The 26,572-nt window shown below is 39.0% G+C and overlaps 2 protein-coding genes across 2 annotated transcripts in view; one reads left to right on the top strand and one right to left on the bottom strand.

The window, feature by feature from the left end:
• Positions 1–3,688: 3,688 nt before the first annotated feature.
• ACYP2 (acylphosphatase 2) overlaps positions 3,689–26,572 on the bottom strand; it is a 136,890-nt gene continuing 114,006 nt past the window's right edge. The window contains exon 4 of the mRNA XM_090281285.1: positions 3,689–5,122. Within this exon, the coding sequence (XP_090137411.1) occupies positions 5,008–5,122 (115 nt within the window). The 3' untranslated portion in view covers positions 3,689–5,007. The remainder of the gene's footprint in view (positions 5,123–26,572) is intronic.
• The window catches only part of TSPYL6 (TSPY like 6), a 38,203-nt gene continuing 20,472 nt past the window's right edge, over positions 8,842–26,572 (top strand). The window contains 2 exon segments of the mRNA XM_090280120.1: positions 8,842–8,920; positions 9,023–9,207. Of these exon segments, the coding sequence (XP_090136246.1) occupies positions 8,842–8,920; positions 9,023–9,207 (264 nt within the window).

Genomic DNA, 26,572 nt, shown 5'->3' with positions numbered 1-26,572 from the left:
AGCTGTCCACTTGTCTGCAGGCCTGGCTCAGTAGGTACTCAATTCAAATTTAGTTCATGAGCTTGAGTTGAATTTGTTTTTTGTTTTGGTTTTGTAATTGAGGACAACGAGGCACACAGCAAATTAATGGCTGGGCTGGGCCCAGAATGCAGGTCTTCTGATTTTTACACCAGAATATTTTCTACCATACTATGCTGCCTATTTTAATAGCTCCAGACATGAAAATCATTTCCTTTTAACCAAGTAGTGAACATTCTATATTCATGGAGGTCAGGGAGGGCTACTATATGAAATATATTTGTGGACTATATACTTCCAAATACAAGCTTATTTTTGGAAGTGGATTATGTTTTTCTGTCATTAATTATGAGTATAGAGATACATGTTTCTGAAAAATTTCTTTGGTAGACTAAGTTGAAAATATTTAGTTGTAAAAACGGTGACGAGTTTTGAGCCAAGTCAAACTCAAAATTCTCCCCCTTCCCTCATACCCTCCCCTGAAGAGTTCCCCCCTTCAGTGTTTCTCTGCCCTTAGCACACTCCTACCTTGGAAGCATAAGCAGTTTTCAGGCTGCAGGGTATTCGCAGAAATTCCCAGTCTCAGATGACATCTGGATTGCTTCTTCTAGACATTAGAAGCCCATAGCCTTCTTAACAGGAAATCCTCCTGTCTCTCCCATACCTCTGTTACTTCTGTGTACCCCACCTGGTAGGGAGTCTGTCATTTGCACATGCCCTCCAGCCAAGAAAAGTCTATTGAGCTTTACTTCTTGAGTCAGCTTTTTAAAAAGACAGGGTATTTTTGTTTTTCATTTCATTAAAAAAATGTTTTAATTAAAAATTTTTTCAATTACAGTGGACATACAATATCATGTTAGTGTCAGGTATACAACATGGTGATGAGACATTTATATAACTATGAAGTGATCATCCAGATAAGTCTAGTACCCATATGACACCATGCTGTTATTACAATATTATTGATTATATCCCCTATGCTGTAGTTTACATCCCATGACTGTTTTCATAATTGGCAATTATATTTCTTAATTCCTTCACCTTTTCCCCCATCCTTTCAACCCCCTTCCCATCTGGAAACAATCAATCTTTTCTATCTATGAGTCAGTTTCTGTTTTGTCCATTTATCTATTTAGTTTTTTAGATTCTACATGTAAGTGAAACATTATGGTATTTGTCTCCTTCTGTCTGACTTATTTCACTTAGCATAATGCCCCCTAGGTCCATGAATGTGGTCACAAATGGCAAGATTTCATTCTTTTTCATGATGGAGTAATATTCCACTGTATAAATATACAACATCTTCTTTATCCAATTGTCTATCATTGGGTACTTAGGTTGCTTCCATATCTTGGCTATTGTAAATAATGCTGTAATGAACATAGAGGTGCATATATCTTTTGAATTAGTGTTTGGATTTTTAAAAATAAATACCCAGAAGTAAAATTGCTGGGTCATATTAGTTCTATTTTTGATTTTTTATAAATGTCCACGCTGTTTTCCACAGTGGCTGCACCTATTTACATTTCCACCAGCAGTCCACAAGGGTTCCCTTTTCCCCATATCTTCACCAGCACGTTTGTTGATTTATTAAGGATATTCTGAGAGGTGTGAGGTGATATCTCGTTATGGTTTTAATGTCATTTCCCTGATGATTAGTGATGTTGACCATCTTTTCATGTATTTACTGACCATATGTATGTCTTTGGAGAAGTGTCTATTCAGGTCATCCGCCCAGTTTTTAAATTAGGCTGTTTTGGTTTTCTCTGTGTGTGTGTGTGAAGTTGTATAAATTCCTTATTATTTTGGCTACTAAACTTTTATTGAATATATCATTGGCAAATATAATCTGCCATTTAGTAGGTTCTTTTCATTTTATAGATGGCATTCTTTGTTATGCAAAAAATTTTAATTTGATGTAGTCCTATTTGCTTTTTTATTTTGTTTCCCTTGCCCAAGGAGACATATCAAAAACAAAACAAACAAACAAACAAAAAAAACATTACTAAGAGTGATGTCAAAGAGCTTACTGCCTATATTTTCTTCTAGGAGTTTTATGGTTTTAGGTCTTACATTTACATCTTTATCCATTTTGAGTTTATTCTTGTATATAGTATAAGAAAGTGATCCAGCTTCATTCTTTTGCATGTATCTGCCCAGTTTTTCCAATACCATTTATTGAAGAGACTGCCTTTACCCCATTGTATGTTCTTGCCTCCTTTGGTATAGATTAATCAACCATACATATAGACTGAGTTTATTCCTGGGCTTTCTATTCTGTTCCACTTATCTACATACCTGTTTTAATGCCAGTTTTAAAAGGCAGTAATTTTTAGATAAATATGAAAAATAATTAAGTATGCATTTATAAATCATACTTCCATAATTCTGATATGTTCTTTCTGGAGAAGGGTGTGGGCCTGTGGAGTGTGTAGACTCCTGGTTGACAGTCCCTGAAGTAGATACCACCTTTGGCTTAATATTCTTGTTTTATAAAATGTCTAATTCTGACTAAAGTAAATGTGTCACTGTCTGTTATTATCTAAAGTGACTGTAATTTAAAAATTCTTTCTGTAAGTTCCATATGAAGTTTGACATATTAAGTTTAACATTAAAATGTAAAATTTTAAGAATTGCTTCACTTTTTTTCTCTTGCTTTCTACCCATTCATGAACACCTACTTTTAATCATTATTTACAACATTTTTCATCCAGTAATAGAATTTAGTTACATAGTATTCATTAAGCAACCCTGAGTAATATGACTCAGTTCGTGCAGTTAGAAGATTGTGCCAGCAAAGTGCGATTTCCTTATAACGAGAGCTGGGAAAGGAGCTGGCAGAGGACAGCAGGGTAATAAAAAGTGACATATTAGTGGCACATCTGAGATTTTTTTTTCTAAAATCACTTAGCCTTTTTATGTATAAAGAGACAGATTTTTTTTCAACCTTGAATGTGCAAGAAATGTCTATTGTATTGCCTTTAAGTCCAGTTGAGCCTGCTTCAAGCCCCACCTGTCTGGGAGGTAGGAAGTTAAATCTGTCACTCTGGTATTTGCACCCTCTCTTAGAAGGACCATGTAAAGGTCCTTATTCAGAGAGAACATTCAGGAAAGACTTCTCTGGTCTCCAGTCCATACCAGTTACCACAACTTCTGCCCAAGCCACTATGGTCCTTTGTAATCAGGATACTTTGAAGCATTTTTGGGGACAGGAATCTTGCTAGAGCTGGGAGCCGCTGGGGCTGGGATCCAGCTTTTCTGAATGTACCACAGCTGCTCCCTTCTCAGGTTTAACCATCCCCCAGAGGTGCCACTGAGGAGAAAAGCTCAGGTCTCCATCACTTGGGAAATCCACAGTCTTTGGTCCCTTTCCAAAGTATTGGATAATCTCCTTGTCCCTTTGGCTCTTGTCACTTCTGCTTCTCCTTTACCTGCTAAAGGCGTGTTTGTCTTTCTCCTTAACTCACAACATCATTTCTTCTTTAAAATAAAACCTTGGAAGGAAAGTTGTTTTCAGGGTATGTGGCACCAAAACCCTCCCTGAGGTAAGGGGACACAAAGACTTGTCTACCTCCCTTGAACCAGGAGTGAGGAAATACAAGGACACAAATTAGTATCACAATCGATTCTCCTGTATGATATTCAACACATATAATACTTAACATGATGATGGTATTAAAATAATGGGAAAGTTCTTTATTTCTTTATTTTAAGCACATTTAGAAAGTTTTAAAAAATCTTTGTCATTCCCTAATGTTGTGTTGTCTTACATATTTGGTCTCAATATTATCATCATCCATAGAATTACCTTTCCAAGTGAACAAGGTCAGCCAACCCTTCATCTCCTTTTCTCAGTTCTGGCCTGCATTCTTTCTTCATGCCTGGGAGCGTAGCAATGGAAATTTTTTCCTGGATAGGATAGTGATTTCTAACCTATATCCCCAAGGAACTTGAAATTGTCCAAGGGGGACAAGATGCAGGAGGAAAAGTGTGACCAGGTGTGCGGGGTTCCAGGGATCCCCGTCCCCATTTCAGTCATGCTGGTTGTGCTTTTCCGCTTTCTTTCTGTATTACGTTCCAGGTAAAATTTTATTTTAATGAAGGATATACGCAAGCATACACCCCATTTGAAATTCCCCAGTATTTTGAGTTAAAGGTATTCCTTTTTCAATAATGTAATTCTATTGAATAGAAATAAACTTCCCCTTAAAATACTGTTGTTTAAAAATCATTCACATGATAGACCTTGTTAGGGGGACAGTATGATTTAATTAGACTCACAGTTGGTTCCTTTTCTGGTTAAAGAATAGCCATCATGGATGGTGGTTGATACAAATCTTGCTGCTTGCTATACTGAAATTGTGGGTTCTCATCAGTTGAGATCACTCATCTGTTCACTATACAGAATGATACAGTTCACAAAATGCATTCAGGAGCTCCAACCCAAGTACTGAATCATGCTCTCAATCCAAATTTAAAATTTTAACTCTTTATTGATATTATTTTTTAATTATACTGATCATTATATACATTTATATCTAACTACTGGTTCTTTTTGAGTAATTAAAATTACTTGACTTTAATAAAAAATCATTATATGGAAGGTTTTAGAATTCAATTCAGACAACAGTATCTAAAATAATTTTTAAATGGTTAATTTTATTATTTTATGTCTAGCCAAGCCAAAGAACACGTATGCTATAACATTCATTAGAATTATTATAGTTTCCATGAAACAAGTTTAAATTAAATATTCATATTAAATGATTTGTAATGACATTTTTTATTTTAGGATATTATTTTTAGCTTATTAAAAACATAGTTGAATAAAACTTTCAGTGTCAGACATTTTAGTGTTACATATAATGTTGCAGCTTTCAGAACAAAGTTCCTTTTTTTAACCCTCCTCTGCTACTATTACCCTAGTACATAGACTTAAGAATATGTAGTGCCTGTTATGCAGTATGAACATTATAATTTTTATTTCTATTAGTGTTGAATACTAAAATTAGAATATTCAAGTGTAGAGATGGTTTTTTCATTAGAGAAGTCTGTGCGGTCGATGCGAGAACTAGGACTTCCAACCTTGCTCAGCCAGGACTTCCTACAAAAAATAAATAGAAATGAGCATGTAAAGTGTACATAGACAAGCTAAAATGATCCCACATTGGGAATTTACTTTTACTAAGTAACTTTTGCATATAATGTAAAATATAAATTTTTTATATTGTATATATCATGTCTGTATCAGAACACCACAGAGTTTAACATATAATTATAGAGAACATAAAGCCAATAACAAATTAAACAGTCAACTAGTGTTTTTAAAGTTATTTCACCCCTCTTAAAATATCGACACCATTATTACCTAGCTCTTGAGCTATAGAAAAGGATTAAAATATTTTAAAAAGAGGTAATAAAAATAACTCACCAGTATTTTTTATTACCTGGCACATGGTAGTAAAAGGCAAAAGATTTATACGATCTGAAGAGAAACCAGAGTATATACATGGTAGATATGATAGATGATATATATATGGGGGAAGAGGGATAATGGAAGGATGGGGAGTGAGAATAGGGAAAAAAATGGATGAAATAATAAAGAATAAATGTGATTTTCCATAAAAATTAAAATTAGGTGAACATTTTTTCTTATCTATTCAAAAACCATTTCTTGCCATATATTAGCAAATTGGCTGCACTAAAGGGACAAGTTAAATATTCTGAAACTATTTTTCTGCTTATATAGTGCCATGATTTTTCTTAATTTATTGGTGGTATCCATGTGTCTAATTTATGCATTTGGGTACTTACCCAAGATGCTTCCTATATAATTAAGGCTTACTGAAATATAGTTGACAACTCATAATTAGGTGGGATGACATATTAAGTGGGACTACAGGTGAATAATATGAGGCCATTTTCTACAAGCGATGGCAGTTATCCCAGCATCTGTAGAAACATTCCACGACTTTGCTCATATCTGCGGGGTTCTTTCCGGTTGTAAAACTAGTGCTGTGGACAGCTGTGCAATATCATAGTAATAATCTCATATAACCTTGAATTTCAAATATTTTCTAGGCTAAAATTTTCTGATTACCTGAAAATTACTCCTAGGCAATAGAAGAATTCTAATACTTTAAATTGCCATTGTGCTGGGTAAAACACTTTCTTTGGTTCTGATTTGTAACAGTTTTACTGGGTAAGGTGAATTTTTCATTTTCTCCTTTTTGGAAGCTAAGCCATGAGCACAGTAGCCCATTTTATTTTCTTTAACTCATTTAATTGAAATCTTAAAAATGGAAATTGCAATGTGTTGAATAAAATTTAGCTATTATGAAAAGAAGCTGATGGCTTCAATTGTACAAGTCAGATCTCCTTAAAACCTTCTAGAAAAGAAAAGCCAGAAATAATAGAAGCTAACATTTATTGAGAACTAACTGCTAGGCACTGTGCTAAGTTCTTCCCATATACTATTTCCTTTAGTCCACAATTAACCCTATAAGTTGTAGTCCATTTTTACTCCTAAATTATTGATGAGGAAAGAGACACACAGAAGAGTTAAGTAACTAATCCAGGGTATGAGTTTAGCAGTGATGGTGATGACAAGTGATCAAATTCTGGATATATTCCAAAGGTATAGCCAAAGGATCTGCTGGCAGATTGTAGGAGAGAGAGAGAGGGGACTAAAGGATGATATCAGGGTAATTGGTTTGAAAACTACTTGGACGGTGCTGTCATTTACTGAAATGGAGGCTGTTGAGAAGAGCAGATGTGAGGGAAAGAGCAGATGTTCAGTTTGGGAATGGTACATTTGAGATGTCTATTAGACCGCTAAATGAGGTGTTGACTATGCAGTTGGATCTATGAGTCTGGCTGGAGGAGATAAAGTTTGGGATTTGTTTGCAAATAGAAATGAAAGCTATAAGATTGTACGAGATCACCAAGAAAATGAATATAGATAGAAAAGGGAAGAGGTCCAAGGGCTGCTCTTTAGATCTGCACTGTGTTGAGCTCAGGAAAAGGGAGAAGAACCGCAAATGAGGAGAGGAAAGCATCCAGTGAGGTAGGAGAAAAGCTGGGATGGCATCATGTCCTGAGTGTTAAAGGAAGCCCTCCAGCAACAGGGAGGCAGGCACCAGGCGGGTCAACGCTGCTGCTCGCAGGCCAAGTAAGGTGAGGACTGAGAGTTGACCACTAAAGTTGACTGATGGCCTTGATGAGAGCAGGGTTGGTGGGTTGAAAACCATATTTGAATGGGCTCAAGAGAGAATGAAAAGAGAGGGATGCAACCAGTAATGGATAGTGGGCAGAGGAGCTGCAATGGACTTATCCACCGGAGCTGATAACTCAATTTATTTGACTAATTGAGAGCCTGACTCCCTACCTTAGCTGGTCTTCAATGCCCTCAAGAACCTCACCAGCCAGACCTACGGCCAAGGTGGAATCTGTGCCACTGGTGGGCAGAATGGTCATGCTGTTAGGTGACTCAGCTCCATTTATACTCTGTGTATGTCTGTGTGTGTGTGTGTGTGTGTGTGTGTGTTGGGGGGAGGGCCACTTTGTGTTATGGCTCCCCACATGCCACCCCTGGTGCTAGGAACCATCTTGCCTGGTCTGCCTGTTCACTCAGGAGTGTCCTGGTCCCCAGTCACTTGGCAAGCCCTATGACCTCAGTCTTCATGTGCTGTTCTTGCAGTCAGCCCTTGACAAGTGTGGCTCAGGTCTGGAGATGGCAGAACAGTTCTTCTAAGCAAAAAAGAACTAATCACAAATTTTCACACAAGTTTATATCTAGTGATGATTGGATATATACATATACATATACATATACATATACATATACATATACAAACTCACACACATTCACCCTTAGTGTGAAAAAGAACCACATAATCAAACAGGACCAGTTAATTCAATTACATAAGTATTTAAGTGACTTTGTATGCAAGGCATATTCTAGATACTGGAGTTTCTCGCCTCAGTTCCTTACAATCTGCTAGAAGAGTTTAGAGAATAATAAAAACAACTGTAATAATAAGGCAGGATATGATGTGCAATGCAATTTTTCTATAAAGGGAGAGAGGAATTGGGGGCTGACTACTGGTCAAAGTACTCAAGGACATCTTTGTGACAGCAACGGCATTTGAGCTAAGTTTTTAAGAAAACACTATTGAATTTTTCAAATCTTCAAATGGGGAATGCTAATTTAAACATGAAAGGAAACCAAGAGGCATAGGAAGAATATCGATAACAATTAACTAATTAAAAATGTAAAACTTTTAAATGGTCAAAAAAATATCCTAAGCAGAGCTAAAACAAATAGCAAACTGAAAAACTTCTTTGCAACTTTCTTACTATGTGAAGAGCACTTAAACACCAATATATAAAAGATGGCCATCCAACAGGAAAGTGGACAAAAAAACATAAGCAGATGAAAGGGAAAGAAATATATATGGCCAATAAATATATGAGAATATTCTCATTTTTACTCATAATTTTAAAAATACGAATAAAGCAAGAAGGAGACACCATCTGTTACTTAAGAAATGACAAGAATTTGAAAGTTTGATAGTATCTATGGGCAGTTAGGGTGTGGAAAAGGAGGCACTTTTCTACATTGTTGATGGGAATGCAAATATGTACAGTTTTTAGAAGAGTAAGTTTAAAAATGTAAATGTCCATAACTTACAGACCTTGCGTCATAGAGGATACCCTGGGATACAGACTCAGATGGAGATGAGCACGCAGAGAGCATTATTGGGTATAACCGTGGGAGTCAAGGAAAGAGGACAGGATTGGACAGAGGGGGAAGATTGACAGATGCAGTCTCCATTCAGACCTCAGCCAACACAGAGGAGCTCTGAAGCTGGAACACCCTTCAAAGTTGTCCAGAGTAGAGGTGAGAGGATTGGGTCTGCATAGCCCCACATGAACCACTCAGTAGAGGAAAGCTGCCCAGAGAAGAAGGTGTGACCCTTAATGAGGTGACTTCCTTCTGCAGAGGCCATTCCCAACTGTGGACCACATTCCAGCAGCCCTCCCAGCTCTGGAAAGAAACCCTTCAGGCCTGAAAGGGAATCTGAGCGCACATCACAGTGTCTGCTGCACATGTCCTCACAAGTGGGTGAAGGGGATGAACTGAAGATGCAAAGGAAAGGTAGTTGGTATGACAAGGTCCCAGGACAGGTTGGAAGAAACAAGACATACCTAAGAAGAGAAAGCAATGGGGTCAAAATAACTGGAGAGCAACTTGGATATGAAGAGGCATTCACATGAGTTAGCCTCCATTTTGAGTCAAGTAGGAGGTAAGGTAATTTACTGAAGATAAGGGAGGTGGAGGTAGAGTTGAGGGACTAAAGAATGTGAAAAGGGTCTTAATCATTGCCATGGGAGTTAAATGTTGACTGAAATGAAAGAATTAAGAGCAATGAGGGTCCTTCAGGTTAGACTGGATGGCCAGGGGACTGGAAACATGCCTGCCTGCCGTGCCATGTACTTCCTGAGATGCCTGTCCTGCAAGTATGGTCCCCACGGGTGGCGGGGAGGGTCAATGCTGAGCCAAAGGCTTCTCCATAGGGATAGTCTGTCTGAGGGGCAGATTGAAGAATTCACTCAAATGTTTCCTGGAGTGAGCAATGGAATGTGGGATCCCCATGTGGAATAGACTTGGGCCAGCTACACAGCTGTGGTCTTATGTTTACTAGGGTACACTGAATGAACCATTTCATTGGGGAGCCTCTGATTTTGGCATTTTTATATCTTTTCTCTTGGACTGGTCAGATCCTCCAGGGAAGACACGTCCAATATCCTGCCTAGAGTGTATAAATCTGGCTTTGCATGTTCTGGGACTCTGGGAAGAAGGTTAAGTCCTCAACACTCGGTGTGTAACCTTCACTGAATCCCTTTGTTTTCAGCACTACAGCTCTTTTCAGTTGTGCCTAGAAGACCCCTCCGGAACATGAAACACTGCTTCTGCCTGGGTGTGCGGGACCGCTGCTCCCCAGTGTGGGGCTGGGGGAGAACTGCTCACTAAACAGAGTTTGAATTAGTCCTCCTATTTTCCACCCCACCTATCTACCCACTTCCATTTGCCTGTGCTTTGTGTGGGCGGGGGTCAGTTTCCACTGTGTTAAATGGGCCGTGTCTCTGCTCCCACCCACCACAGACTTACAGTTCAGGTCTGTATTACCACTAGCTCATCTGCTTTCTAATTTCCTAAGTTTTGTTGCTACAACTTTCTTTCCCATTCTTTGTTCTTGTGGATGTTTAAACTCGTTTTTTTGTTTGTTTGTTTGCTTGTTTTTTAAATCCATTTTACTCATACTTCAGTGGAATTGAGGAGGAAGCAGGTGAATGCATATGTTCAAAATGGTAACATCTTTAACTCAAAGTATGGCTTTAGCCTTTTTATTAGATCTTTAATTCATCTAAAATTATGTAATTGCATTTATGAAAAAGATGTTTTAATTTTGAATGGCTAGACATTTTCACCAGCACAACTATTACCATATACTAAATCTCTGTATATGTGTATCTTTCTAGACATTCTATTTGGTTCCATTGATATCTTTGGTTAATTCTTAAACTACTACCCAACTATTTTAATTATTATAGCCTTAGAATGCATTTTAATGTCCAGTAGTCTTTACACTGCTTCCTCTATCTCTGTAGTCTTCTATTTTTAAATATCCTTGTTTGTCTTATACAGTCTACTAGATTTTGGCATAATTTTTTCCAATCTCTTCAAATCCCCTTTTAAAGCTTAATATAACTCAGAGAAATCTGACATTCTAACAAACATTTAATCTTGTCATCAAGGGTAATAATTTCCTCTAATTTAAGTCTTTATGTTCCTTATTAAAATTTTGTACTTTGCTTAATTCAGGTCCTGTATATTTCTTGATAAGTTTATACTAGATAAATCCTTTTTTCTTGCTACATTGAAGACGACACTCTTTAATCATCATGTTCTTAAAGGTATATAGGGAGACTAGTGATCTCTTATATTGTAAACAAATGTCTCCATTCTGTCTCCAGCATATTTTACATATTCATTTAATAGACTTAAATACTGAATTGATGGTTGGATAGAGGGGTGAATTATTGGGTTGGTCAAACATCTGTTTAGTCTTTTTCCATAAAATCAAAGACATTTTTCATTTTCACCAATAATTTTATTGATTTGGATATTTTGAGTATGTTGGCTATCTCCCACTATTGGCTTCTAGTGGGTAGAGGCTGGGGTACTACTGAACATCTTTCAATGCATTAAGACAGCCACACAGCAAAGAGTTATTTGGCCAAAATGTCAATAGTACCAAGAAACTTCACAAATCACTTCTGACATATTCAATCAGTCAGCACACATTCTTCATACACCTTTTTTTTTTGCATTTCAGTTGCATTTTTACCTTTCTTGAAATAAGAAAGTATAATATGCCAAAAATGTTGTGTATCTTCTTCCAATTCAATATTAAAATCGCTGCACAAAAATTCACCAATTTTGAAAGTTTTTTTAAAGTGCATGCGATATGGCAGCTGTCACAATGCAATCTAACAACATTGTTTTTAAGTATTCTTCAGGCCATCTCTGCATTACAGAAATGAGTAAAGCACAGTACTGATCAACGTTCAATGACCGAGGAAACATCTATGTGTTTAATAAATTAACTGTGCTGTGTTTCCTGTTTCTGTTCAGGCAGTCACCAACTATATCGGTCCCCGCAGGATCCCCACAGCGTTCTAGTTCTTTGGTGCAGATGGCATACATTTAGCTATCAAGTACAGTAAGTGCCACTCATTTCTGGCCTTGGAAGCCAGCAAAGAGGCCAGCTGTGGCCTTCTGAAATGCACTTAGGTTTCTGCCCTCCCAGAGTCCCTTCTCAGGCTCCTTCTATCTAAAAAGAGCCCCACCCTCAACCTACTGTGTGCATCATGGAAATTATCACATTCTATATGGCTGTGTTTACATATGCGCTACAGGCCTACTCCACATTAGAATAAAATTCTAAGGCAGGGTTGGAGTCCTACTCACTAATTAACCCCAATGTCTATCACTGTGCCCACTGATAGTGGGTACTCAATAAATAAATACTGAATGGATGGATCTTAGTCACCTGCCTGCCTTCTTCTGGTCTACAGCTGCCAGGCATGGGAAGAACCCTGAGCATGCCCTTTTAACTTGGATTTTACCTCATAGGAAACAAAATCCTTCTGGGTTTTTTTGTTTTTTTTTTTTACACTCTTTGAAAAGGTAAAGAAATAGTTGTTCTTATTACAGAAAATATTTTACTCGTGACAATCCCCTATAAAATAATACAAGTAATGACTATATTCATCCTCTTAAAGGAAGTTGGAGGCCTGCAGATCTGAATAACCACCTGAATATAACCAAGTGTATTCGTAGAATCAGTTCATTTCATTTTTGCCAGCTCCCAAATTTTACTGTGAATTTATTTATTATATTAACAAGCATGGTAACTGACTTCACCCAGAGTTCAGGGGAAGTATTACAGCACCAGAGGGGGCCAAGTCCATCCTGCAAACCTGGTCACATGGCATGCTGCCAGCTCAGTCGTCGTGTTCAGTGTACAGTTGGTTGTACATGCTCATACATATTGTGATTATCAAATAAAAAGCCTGACACTTTTCTTACTATCCCACAGATGTACAAATACCTACTAAAAAAAGAATCCTTTCTTCCAGCATAATCTTACATGAAAACTTAATGCTCATAGTGGAAATGAAGCGCTTCTCTGCAGCAAGAGAATGGTTGGATGGGGCAGCACATAATCGTCCCCAGCTGCACCCTGAGCACCTCTGGGGAACCGCAAAGGCTCTGAAAAGCTCCACTGGAAGACTTCCCTATGAACCCATCACTGAGCAAGGCTATTGGGGAGTGGAGTACATGGAGGATCCATCATATGTAGAAGTGGAAATCAACATAGGACAGTCTTTTCTATAATTTAAATCAGTTAGTGTTTCCTACAAAATAAAGTAAGCTCCTGAGGTGATATAAAATATTCCATTGAACGAATATCCTCCTCTGAAACAAAGAGGTGAAATTAAAGTACTAGAAAGCCCACTATTAATAATTCATAGCAGTTCTATTTCCTGGGACTAAAGTGGGGCAGCATAAATCCTTTTGGATATCTCTGCAGCACCAGTATAAATGTAGAGCGTAGCAAGAAAGCAGACAGTAGAAAATGACAGCTAATGAATTAAAAGCTAACGTGGTGCTTGCTGGAAAATATTGAGTTGCCTGCCCATTTCAAGCTTTCAAACCAGCATTAATAATGGAGGAGTAGTGCATAGTATTTTTGCTATTCTTCTTTCTTTAACAAGTTTCCTTATTCAGTTATATGTGGCCAAATGATACCATTTTTAAAATAAAGATAAACATTTTAATGGTATTTGGATATAGTGTCTAAAATTTCTGTCAGATATATAGCCTGTGATTAGTGAAGAGTTCAATAATAATCAAGGGAATTCCAGGATATCCATATCTAACCTGAGACCAGATTCTTCACCTTGAAGATGGGGATAATACTACTCACCTCACTGAGTTGTTGAAAGGATTAAAGAGAATGTATGTAAATTGCCTAATGTGTCTAACACACAGTAGGTCCTTAAGACCAAGCCTTTGCCTAAGTTGGTGAGCAGCCTGTTTTGCAAACTCTGTGACCATTAAAGTCACACACTCGTAGTGCAATCCCATTAGTAATACCCCTTGGTCTTGGCAGAGCGACTTCTCTGCTGCAGTGGGAGATGGTATGTCCTTAACTCAGCTGAGAGAGAGTCTGGAAGAGCTACCCCAGGCATGAGTTATGCTCAGGATCCTGAGAACCAGCCAACTGAATTAAAGGGCCTGGGAGCAGAGAAGTGAAGGCATGACTGAAATCTCTAGCTTCTCTGCCACACCGATTTCCAGAGCAACAAAGTGACAGATGCACTCTTCTTTACAAAGTAGAAAGAAATTAGATGTTGGCACAGTGGTAAGGTAAGTAGACTTTGGGATCATTCAGTTTGGATGTGTATCCAGCTTCTACTTCTTAACTGGTCATCATGGGCAAGTTTCTTAAACTCAGTGCCTCACCTATAAAACGGAGGTATGTTGCCTATTTCACAGAGTTGTTATGAAGATTAAATGAGCTCATCTGTGTAAAGTGTTTAACACTATCTAGGAAAGAGTAAACACTCAATAATTTTAGCCATTGTAATCAGTCAGGGTGCAGGTAATGAAAACCACCCTCACTGTTTTAAAATGGAATTTAACATAGGGAGTTAGGTCCTTACAAAATCACTGGAATGGCTGGAAGAACAGATTTATCTTGGGCCTGTTGGAGCAACTCTGTAGAATTGGCTGCTAATGTATCAAATGTTAAAACTGTGATTCTCATGCAAATATGACATGTGTGAAAGATTTTAATTCAATGCATTAACTACTGAGGGAACCTAGAGGATTTTCTGTCTGGTTCAGAGGAGACTTTAGATACACACACACATGTGTGTCTACATACTTATATACACACATATAATCAGGAATGCTAAACTCAACTTGCTAATAGATGCAGTACATCCATATAGAATCTGAAAATTCCTGAAAGTTCCACTAGACAATACTCGGAAGTTCCCTGAAGAATACCCTGTAATTTCCATTTGCAAGCCTTAGACAATTTTTTTCGTGATAGGTCCATTAAGGGAACTGCTAGGAATCAGAAGGCTGCCACCCAAATCACCACATTTATGAACACGCCACCCTAACTGCAGTCCGGGCATCAGGAAGCCCCTACCAGAATTGTTGGCTTCAGAGCCATGTAATGTCTGCTAGATCCTCATGTCAGCTAAATGGATGACTCAAGCACTGCTGCTTCTCTCCCCACCTCAGTTCCAAATTTCACAGGAGGACTTCTAACTGATGAAACCTAAACCATATTTGAAACTCTAGCTGCAAGGGAATCAGGAAAACAGTTCCTAGCTCTCCGGAGCCTGCAGTGAAGGAAGGGTACCAGGAAGAGCTTGGAACAGAGGTTGAGCAAGGCAATATACCTTGTCTACCACCGCTATTATTCACTTAACCAGAACTTTCTGAAACTCTGCACTATGGTATACAGAAGACTAGAAATGTTTTTTTTTTTTTTTTTTTTGCTGGTCTGTGTCATAGCACCACTTTTATGCACTCCCTCAGATCTTGAGCTCTTTTCAGCCCCAGAACAGAAATCCCAAGGAGCACAAATCTTGAAAGATCAGGTAGGAAGGCAAAAGCAGACAGAGAAGAGGAGGAAAATGGTCAGAGAAGAGGGAGATGACCACAAAGTGTGGTGTTAGGAAAACTAAGGGCACAGAGTATTCTAAAGTGAGAGCAGTCAACTTCCAAATGCTGCTGAGATCCAAGTACAACATGAACTAAAAGTGCTTTGGGGTCCTTAGGAGGATCAGCTTCAGTGAAGTGCTGGGGGTGGAAGCCAGATTAGAATGATTTTATGAGTGAGGTGCAAGTGAACAAATGGAGACAGCAAGAACAGCTCAATCTCTTTAGCTGTCTATGAAGGAGAGGAGAGACACTAAGCAGGTTCTATTCTTGGCAAGCCAAGCCTGCCTTGATTCTGAATCCAATGCCTTCTAATATTTAGGAGCACCTTGTCTCAGAAGAACATATTTGAGAAAGATTGCTTTAAGGATACACAGTCTAAGCTGTTTTTTTCTTCCAAATATGTTAAAATTTGCTCCTACATGAAGCCAAATGAAAAGGAGTTGGCCAGACTACCCTGTTTTTCTACCCCTCACTCTGACCCCTTCCACCTGCTCCCAAAAAGCTCATAGGCAAATTGAGTTTTTGAGGTGATGCCATTATCTGATAGTTTGGAGCCAAAGTGTGACCCACTCTGAAGAGAGGTCATTATTTTAGACTTTTTTAAAAGCCCTGTTCCTGGCTCTATTTTATCTCTCACGCTTGTTTTTAATCCTTTTTTGCTTTTAAATGTACCCTCTCCTGTTAGTTTTACATATCCTTATACACATCACTTTAAATCCTGTTGGCAACAAAGAGAGTTACAGACACATAAAGCTGTGAGTTTTTTTCTTCTTGCTGATACTGTTTCTTTGATTTTATAATGGAAATTATTAGAAGGAGGGACAGAAATTATTTATGGAGTTCTGCTTTACAACAGACTTTCCTAGATACTTTGTCCATTAAAGTGAGGCATGCATCATTCTGAGGTCATAAAAAGATGTATCTTCAGGCTGCCATCCTGCCTACAGCTTTGAACTTGCGGACTAAAAGCTCTCAGCTGCAGCCCTTGGGCAAGAGCTGTTTCAGGTTGGACCACTCTCAGCAGAGCAGCACTGGGGGCATGAGCTACTGCCTGTGTAGAAGGAGGGTCTGTGCAGCATCTTCCTGAGGCTATTGGGGAAGGGAGGCTCACAGGCCAAGCCGGGCTAGTCTAATGGAAGTCCCACAGACAGATGCACACACAGGCTTTAAAGACAAATCCATAAAGCCTCCCTCTCTGACAACCATTTTGAAAATAATTTGTGCAGAATTTAATCAAAATAACAGTTTGAAGGCAGAATGGAGAGGTAGCTGACACAAGGTCCACTAGAAAAGATTCACTAGGTGGAAAATCAGAAAAAAATTTTTTTTAACATGTCAAGGACTGTTAGGCTGTATTTTAAAGGGATCATGTGTGACAGCGCATATTGCACTACATGTTGGTAGCCCTGAAGACACGAGCTTTCAGCGTGCCTTTAAATATCTGACAAGAATTCAAAATAGTGAAGCTCTCCTTCCTGGGGGTGTCTCATAGTCAGGAAAATGGCTTATCTTTTCAACCTCTCAGGTTTTTTAAAAAATATATTCTTTTTAGATTCTCATTTCCCCTAGGGAGGGTGTTTTATCTTTAAATTCAAGTATGTGACTCCATTCATAAGGAAGCTCCTGATAGGAGGTAAAAAAGCCATTATAATGTTTCAGTTTGTAAGTGCTCATCTGCAACTGGTACTTAAATATTATGTTCTGAATATTTCTTCAGCATTAATGTGTTAAATGCTGATAAATTTCAGTGTTATACAAATAGAGATTCAGAAAATAGCCATTTCCTATCAAAATACTTCTTCTTGTACTCATAAAAATGCATACCAGGACTTTCAGCAAGATGGAGGCCTAGACAGAGATGCTGTGTCTCCCTTCACAACTAAGAAGGAATACAACTACCTCAAAACTAGAGACAGCCAGAGGTTCCAGAGAATCAAACTGCACGGAAGTCCAACAAACAAAGATATAAAGAAGAAATACTCATCCAGACAGGTAGGAGGGGTGGAGCCGGGGCAGAGAGGACACGGTGTGGTAGTGGCATGCCAGCAGAAAGCGCAGTCATATGTTTTAAAAAGTAGGGAGGGACACCTGGAGAGTGCTCCCAGCACCAGACCAGATCTCGAAGCTCACAGTTGCAGCTCCAGGGAAAATAAAGCCTCATTGCTTCTGACTGTGCAGACATGAAGAGGTTGAGACAGAGGAAGAAACTGCCAGTCTCTCAGAAGAGTCTTCTTGTTTAAAGGGCCCCCATGTTCCTAGAGCATCCACAGACCCACCCACTCTAGGAATGACAGCCAAGGTAACAGCTAGAGAGGCTCCAGTCCCACACAGAAGTGGAGAGGTGCCTGGAAAAGGGGCAAGTGCTGAGCAAGTGGCATTGTTCCCTCTCAGAACCCTCCCCTACATACAGTGCCACAACGTGGTGAAATGGGTTGCCCTGTACTGACGAATACCTAAGGCTCCGCCCCTTATAATGTAACAGGCATGACAGCTCTACCTAAGACACAGAGGCAAACAAACACAGGGGCCTTTCAAGATAAGGAGACAGGGAAGTATGGCTCAAAAGGGGGAAGAGATCAAGGTTCCAGTTGGAGAACTAAGCAATGAGGAGACAGCCAACCTAACAGATTAGAGTTCAAAACACTGGTAATAAAGATGCTCACAGGCATGACAGATATGCTTAACTATGGCAAATGCATAAGGGAAGAAGTGAAGGCTATGCTAAATGAAATGAAGGAAAACCCACACAAAACCAATGGCGCAGGGAAAAAAAACTGGGGTTAAAACCAATGATTTGCAACATAAGGAAGAAAAAAACAGTCAACCAGTACAGAATGAGAAAACAAGAATTGATAAAAATGAGGAGAGACTTAGGAACCTCTGGAACAACTTTAAAAGTTCCACCATCTGAATCATAGGGGTTCAGAAGGAGAAGAGGAAGAACATGAAATTGAATGCTTATGTGAAAAATAATGAACAAAAAACTTCCCAAATTTGGTGAAGGAAATAAACATACAAGTCCAGGAAGCACAGAGAGTCCCAAACAAGCTAGACTCAAAGAGGACCACACCAAGACACATCATAATTAAAATGCCAAAGGTTCAAGAGAATCTTAAAAGCAGCAAGAGAAAAGCAGAGAGTTACCTACAAAGGGGTTCCTTTAAGACTATCAGCTGATTTCTCAAAAGAAACTTTGCTGGCAAGAAGGGACTGGCAAGAAGTATTCAATATGACGAAAAGCAAGGACCTACAACCAAGATTACTCTATCCAGCAAAGCTATCATTTAGAATGGAAGGGTAGATGAAGTGCTTCCCAGACAAGGTAAAGCTAAAATGAGTTCATCATCACCAAGCCATCATTACATGAAATGTCAAAGGGAATTATTTAAGAAAAAGAAGACCAAAACTATGAACATTAAAATGACAACAAACTCACAACTATCAACAACTGAATCTAAAAAATAAAAACAAAATCCAACTAAGCAAACCAGAATAGGAATAGAATCATAGGTATGGGGATCATTTGGAGGATTGTCAGCTGGGAAGGGGGTAGGGGAAGAAATGGGGAAATGGTGCAGTGATTAAGAAGCATAATTGGTTGGTACAAAATAGACAGGGGGAAGTTAATAATATAGGAAAGGATGAAGCCAAAGAACTTATATGTATGACCCAGGGACATGAACTAAGGGGGTGGGGGTGGGAATCCTGGAGGGAAGGGGGATACTGGGTGGAGGGGAGCAAAGGGAAAAAGATTGGGACTACTGTAATAACATAATCATTAAAATATACTTTAAAAATACATGCCAGCTTATTTCCTTCTTTTATAAAAGTAAAGAATAAAATAGAAGGTGAAGAAACAAGTATGTATCTTTCTAATATTAATTTTTTTTTTTGCAGGTGGTTAGGAAAAATTATTGCTAAATCCCAATGGATGAATTTCTGCCTAAACTTTGAAAACAAAAATTGAGTGTACAGTTGTCACCCTAATAACAAAAATTTAAATAGTGTGTGTTTGTTTACTGACTTAAAGCTGTGGTATTTTTCATAAAGAAATCTAATTTATTAACCACTTGATGAATCTCAGGCAAATAAAAAGACATCATCCATATATTCAAGTTGCCTATCTAGTGGGAAGTGCCAAAGTGAAAGAGGGAAGGATTAGAAGCTGAATGGAGAAGAGGAAAAAAGATCTAATTGGAGAGGTTGAGAGACATGTAAAAATCCACTCTAAGAAAAATTCTTCATAATTATAATATTGCATTCTAAGATCTGCTCAATTTATCTGACACCAATAAAATGATCAAAGACTGTCTAGTCACCAGACTCAAAATTCAATTTAATTAATTATATTGCCTCTCCCTCTTTGGAATTGAAAGCTACTTCTATAGTAGGTAGATGGCTGCCATGTTTAGTTTCCAAATAACTTTCAGATGAGGTTGCCCAAACTATGCATATGAACCCAAACTCATCAGAGTGATATGTTTGCTTTTGAATAGAATTAAAAGCCTGCCCTGATTGCGCAGCTCAGTGGGTTGGGCATTGTCCTGCAGACCTAAGGGTAGCCAGTTCAATTCCTGGTCAGGGCACATTCCTGGGTTACAGGCCAGGTCCCTTATTGGGGACGTGCGAAAGGCAACCAATTGATGTGTCTCTTGCGCATCAGTGTTTTTCTCCCTTTCTTTCTCCCTCCCTTCCCCTCTCTCTTAAATAAATTTTAAAAAATTCAGAAGTTACAACAATGAAGAAGATGGGTCCTACTGTGGAAGAAACTGAACTCCCTGACATTAGTTCCAAAAAGTGCTGTTTGGACCTGGTAATCAGCAAGATGAGGACTAATGTATGGGAGACTCTCCTAATTATACACTGTTTCCTGCCTCCGCTAAACTTGCGTCAAAGGAAGAAAGAAACTAGCAGCTTCCTGTAGAAGTCCTATGAGGCATCATTACTTTGGTGGAAATGTCAATGGTCTTCAGTGGTTTAGGAAATTGATCTTAAAAGCTCTCTATGCAGTGATCAAGTTTAGGGGAACAAATGCATGCTGATCAAATTCATCGGAGATCAATGGAAAAATTGAATGCCATGCATTCATTTATATTGGGCACTATATTTGTCAAATATATCATCCATCTATTGATACAAGAATGTTCCAGTTGAGGAAGAGCACTGAGATGGAATTACATTAGATTGCTCTTTCTCCAGCCTATGCATATTTGGCCTAGAAAATAGGTAATGATAGTAACTGCTTCCCTAGAGAACACTGAAGAAGTGGCAATATATCATAGATCACCTCTTACAAACTCTACACTACCCAATGCTTTTCACTTATCACATCATTCATTACCTCAGACAGGTCAATGAGGATGTGTGTGTGTTTTACAGTTACTTTGCTCCTGTCCTGTCTCTGGTCACCTGGGTTATACTGAAACACTCCAGTTTGTTCTCATTTCTAGGGCAAAGACCTGGAAAAACCTATCACTTATTGTACCGTATTACAAATCACATCTTAAGGAAGTGTGCTTTGAGAGAGGTGACTTTATTTACTTCAATTTTGGAAAGAAACATTTCTGATATTTTCCCTAGATTAGGAAAAGGTGAAGGAAATTAACCCCTTTCTAACCAGTGGCCACAGGAGTAGTAGGTGACTGCAAAAAGGCCCTGTTCAAGATGGCACAGTAGGCAAACACTGTGTCACCTTCTCCCATGACCATGTCAATATTACAATGAAATTACAGAACCACCATCATGGAGAACCACCTGAAGGCCAACTGAACAAAAAGTCCTATAACTAAGGATATAAAGAAGCCACATGGAGACTGTTAGGAGAGGCGGAGATACAGAATGGACAGATCCCCACAGTGTGGTGAATAAAAATCAGGAGGAATAGCTCCACTGCAGAGGTTCCCCTTTAAGAGCGAAGGGTCTCAGTCTCACACTAGGCTCCCCAGCCTGGGACTACAGTGCCAGGGAGAGGAGCTGACACATCTGGCTGTGAGAGCCAGTGGACAGATTGCATGTGAGTGAGACAGAGGGCTTCTGGAGTCCTATGCATCCTCTTCAGGGGCCCATGCATGGACTGGCTCACTCACAGACACTCACCTTAAGCTCCAGCGAAGGGACAGAGACTCAAAAGTACCAGAGACACATGTGAAGGAATTAAATGGACTAAGTTCAGGGTGAGAGCTGGAGGGGCAGGGGGCAGGGCACTCTCTGGGATGGAAGTACCAGCAGGCACTATCACTCGTTTGCTGAGCATGCCCCCATCCCCAACACACACAGATGGCAGGCGCAGTTGGTCATCAGATCTGATCTCTCCATTATCTTAACACCATTTACCCTGCCCTGGTGATTCCCTGATGTCCCACCCCACCCAGCCCTCTCTCTCTACCAAACTTCTTCCAGCAGCTTTTCTACGCAATTAGCCTACTTTGGATCATATGTGGACTTTCCTAAAATCTCTTAAAGGTCCACAAACCCCAAACAAGCAGTGGCTGGGCCTGGTGTACCTTGAACCTCTTGCTAAGTGGCCCCAAGCCCAGCAGAAACAGCGATTGGTCTCAACTTGCATTGTAACTCCCATCAGGTGGTCCCAAGCCTGACATAAATGGTGGCAGTCATGGCTTGGAACACAGCTTCAACTAAGCAGCCACAGCTTGGCACAAGTGGCAGCTGGCATCAGCTCACATCATGGTGCCCACCAAAGGGTCCAGGCTAAGCACAAGTGGCAACCAACTGCAGATCACTCTGTATTCAACAGCTCTTACCAGGTGGCACCAAATGGGGCACAAACTGCAGCTGACTTGTCCTATACCAGATCCCTTTCAAAGAAGCTCCAGAACCAGCACACCCAGTGGTTGGCTTCAGAACACACCAGAGCACCATTCAACTATCTCCACAAATGACATCCCCCCCCAAAATGACTTGGCTGGCACCAGAGCCCTGCTGAAGTGACTCCTGCTCTGTAAGGTCAGCCCAACCACAACAGCTCATCTGCTGTGGTCACAGACAGCACTCACAGCCATTCTGCCTGCGGGTCCATCCCACCCACGGACGTGCCAATAGCAATCAAGGCTCAACTACAACAGGAGGGCACACCACCCACACAAGGACACTACTGGAGAGCCTGGCTCAGGTGACCAGAGACTGTGCCACAGGGACCCACAGAACACCTACTATAAAAGGCCACTCTTCCAAGAGTGGGAGACACAGAAGATCAACCTGAAACACAGAAACATAGGGAGTCAGCCAAAATGAGCAGATAAAGAAATAGATCCCAAATGAAAGAACAGGACAAATCTCCAAAACAACTAAACAAAATGGAGATGAGCAATCTACTGGATATGGAGTTCAAAACACTGGTTATAAAGATGCTCAATGAACTAGGAGGGAGAATAGATGAACTTAGTAAGAACTTCAACAAAAAAAGAAAAAGCATAAGTAATGATGAATAACTGAAACTAAGAATACATTAAGGGAAACAACAGCAGGTTAGATGAAGCAGAGAATCTAATTGGCAATCTGAAAGACAAGTTAGCAGGAAACACCCAACCATACAAAAGAAAAAGAAAAAAATAGCTATATGTGGTGTCAAATGGGTACTAGGTTATCAGAGTGATCACTATTTAAGTTATATAAATGTCTAATCACCACGTTGCACACCTGAAACTAATATAATGTATGTCAGCTTTAATTGAAAAAACTTAAAGATTATATATAAAAAAGAATAAAGTTTGTCACCAGTCTGGTTTTCTTATCCATCAAATGCTCATTTCCAGTGGCCTCACTGGGAATGACTAGCTCAGTGTAGTTGGTTAGCCACTTGAAAGCAAGTCAAATGTGGTTTGTTAATAAGGAAGTAAGTATTCAGTGCTTTTTCTTAAGCACTCATAGGGATATATTGCGGAGAGGCATGTGACCTAAACTAAGACCAAATCAGGCAGAATTGTACTCCAGCTCAGAATTAATTTCTTGAAAGGTGACCACAAACAGGGTGACCTGCTTACAGAAGAGCAAAATAAATGCTGGAGCAGGTAGAGGACACAAAGGAAGATTGGGATAGGAGTTGGGGATTTTCTGAAAATGTTAATGCTGATTTTTAGTTCCCTGTCATCCCCAATGGTAGAATTTGCTGGTCATTTATTGTTTTAGTTTTATTCAAAGCCCCTGACCACCACCAGCCCCAACAGATGTAGGAGTTGTATTCTGTGGAGGATTTGGAAACTTGGATATTCTTCTGTTGTTCTTTCATAGAGATTTTTATTTACTATTTAAGTCAAAATTTTGAAGCAAAAATATTCAAATTAACATAAATTTCATTTCCAAGAGAACTGGGGTCTCCTAGGTGATAAATTATGACTAAAACCAATAAAATGAATAGCAACAGTCACTTCAGCTCCTGTGTGGGACATAGGATATAAATAAGTAAATGGATAAATGAAAATAAACAGTAATTAAGCTTGCAAATGATGTTGGTTGCTTCTGCTACAACTCATTCATTCTAAAGAAGACAACAATTAGATGATAGGGTATAATTACTATTTTTATAACTCCAATTCAAACAAATTTCACTGAGTTTGTACAATGAAGAAAAAAGTAGAAATTGGTAAAATATTTCTATGAACATCTAAGTTCTATGTTACTTCAATCTGTATTTAACTCCTTAGAAAATGACCCCGCAATCAAGATCTTCCTGGTTCTCTCACCAGGAGTTATAACACTCTTATTTACAAGAATATGGTTTTGATTTGGCTTTTTAATTTTACTCCATAATACCAGAGCCTAGAATTAGCTTTCACATCATAGAAATTTGCACACAAAAAAATCTAGCTCTGGTGATTGCTGTCACATGATATCTTTGCTACCCTAATTCCAAGAAGATAGGGAGCCTTAACCAATGGAAGTCTGGTCTAGGCCCAACACCAGCCTGTCCTTACTCTTCCTAGGCAATCCTTTGGCTAATAAGTGGCACTTCTCAGCCTATTGATGGAGACACTGGTGTTCACATAACATCCATTGACAGTGCCCAGTACTTGTGCACCCTTGGTTTACTTTGTATATGGTACTTAATTTGATTAACTAAATGAAATAAGTTATCTAAATATGATCCAGCAATCTCATTTATGGGCATTTCTCCAAAAGGATTGAAATCAAGATCTGCAAGAGATATCTACACTTCCACATTCACTGCAGCTCTATATGCAGTAGTCAAGATATGGAAACAACTAAATATCTATTGATAGATGATTGGATAAAGAAAATGTGGTGGAGTGGTGGTTGGCAGAAAATGGAGGAAAAAGGAAATGAAGAGTTGCTAATTAACTGGCATAAAGTTTCAGTTAAGCAACATGAATACTTTCTAGAGATTTGTTCTACAACATAGCACTTATATAGTAGTCCCCCCTTATCTACAGTCTTGCTTTCCTTGGTTTCAGTTACCTGGTGTTTCAGTTACCCTGGGTCAACTGTAGCTCAAAAATATTAAACAAAAAATTCCAGAAATAAACAATTCATAACTTTTAAGTTGCACGCTGTTCTGAGAAGAATGATGAAATCTCGCTACATCTTGCCCAGTACATTAACGATCCCTCTGTCCACACATACATGCACTCTATGTGCTCTCTACCAGTGACTCATTTAGTGCCACCTCAGTTATCAAATCGACTGTCACTGTATCACAGTGCTTGCGTTCAAGTAATATTTACTTATAATGGCCGCAAAGCACAACAATGGTGATGCTGGCAATGAAATATACCAAAGAGAAGCCATTAAGTGTTCCCTTAAAGTGAAAAGGTTCAAGTTCTCAACAATAAGAAAAAACATATTATGTGGGGTTTGCTAAGATATATGGTAAGAATGAATCTTTGATCAATTAAATGCCTAATAATTAAGGACTGGTTAAATAAATTACCACATTTCCATATGAAAGAATAATAGATAACCAGTAAAATTATGAAGATTGAGTTTACTAAGATATAAATGTTTCTAATATGGTGTTAAGTTTTTATGGAGCAAGTTACAAAACAAGATTTATCATATGACACCACTTGAGAAAGAGAGAGAGAAATTTGAAAAATATACATCAAAGTGATAATAGTGGTTATCTCTTGAAATGTGGGTAGTTTTCTTTCTTTTCCCTTTTCTTTGCTATTTTCAAATGTCTCTAATAATATGTATTCATTTTATTTTTTTTTTATTTTATTTTTTTCCTGTTAGGAGCTATCTTTTTTTTTAAGTATATTTTATTGATTATATTGTTACAATAGTTCCAATTTTTTTTCCCCTTTGCTCCCCTCCGCCCAGCACCCCCTTCCCCAACAATCCCCTCTCCAAGTCCATGCCCATGGGTCGTACATACAAGCTCTCCCGCCTCACCCTTTCATATATTCTTCTTCTTCTTTTTTTAAAATTAATTAATTAATTAGTTAAATATTTTAACAATAAAAAATAACAATTCCTCCCTCTCAGACTTAAGACCCTTTACAATCTTATAAAGGACAATGGATGAAGGTCTCGGGCTCCTCTAGCTGCTTCAAGCTGGACATGGTCGTCGTCCTACCTACCCGTGGGTCAAGAAATCCCTAATAAGAGTGGGGATGTGGAGGGGAGGGTGGCCTTCCCACAAGGGGAAGGATCGTGCAGACTCCAGGTTGGTTGGCTGTCTCTGGACAACGGCATGCTTGGTTTGACAGGCTGGCATCCTTGTTGTATTCTGGGGGCAACAGGGTTAAAGGACATCATTTAATCCGTAACCACTAGATGACAAAAGACAGGTATTAATTTTTCAATGTCCCACATTAGGGAAAAGAAGGGCTTCTTTGGAGGAAGGTGTGCCAGGTACATCTCACCTGTCCAAAACCCTTTTGCCCATTATACTTATTTTGGACTGAGGGAAATATTTTAGGTTTCCCCCATCTCAGGCCTCTGGGCTTTTTCTGTCCAAGCCATTAGGATAGAAAAGAGAAACCAGTTTTAAAGTGAAGCCCACAGACCACCCCGTTCTTCACCAACCCAGCCACTTAGTTCAGCCAAACCATTGAGTCTCAGGAGGCAGCAATGCAGACAGGATTAAGTGAGGCCTATGCATACAGATAATCACTCAGGTAATGAGATTGTAGGCTTATGCCCTTTGAAAACAGAAAACACATGTTAATTTATGTAACATAACCCACATACAAGTCTCTAAATCTGTAGGACTGTCTTATCGGAAGGAAAATCCTTGTCCTTCTAATATTCACTGAACTT

Source organism: Furipterus horrens, unplaced genomic scaffold, assembly GCF_987537825.1.
Source record: "Furipterus horrens unplaced genomic scaffold, mFurHor1.1.pri manual_scaffold_6, whole genome shotgun sequence".
NCBI lineage: Eukaryota > Metazoa > Chordata > Mammalia > Chiroptera > Furipteridae > Furipterus > Furipterus horrens.
Note: the sequence above shows the minus strand (reverse complement) of the source record. Positions and strands in the feature narration are given on the sequence as shown.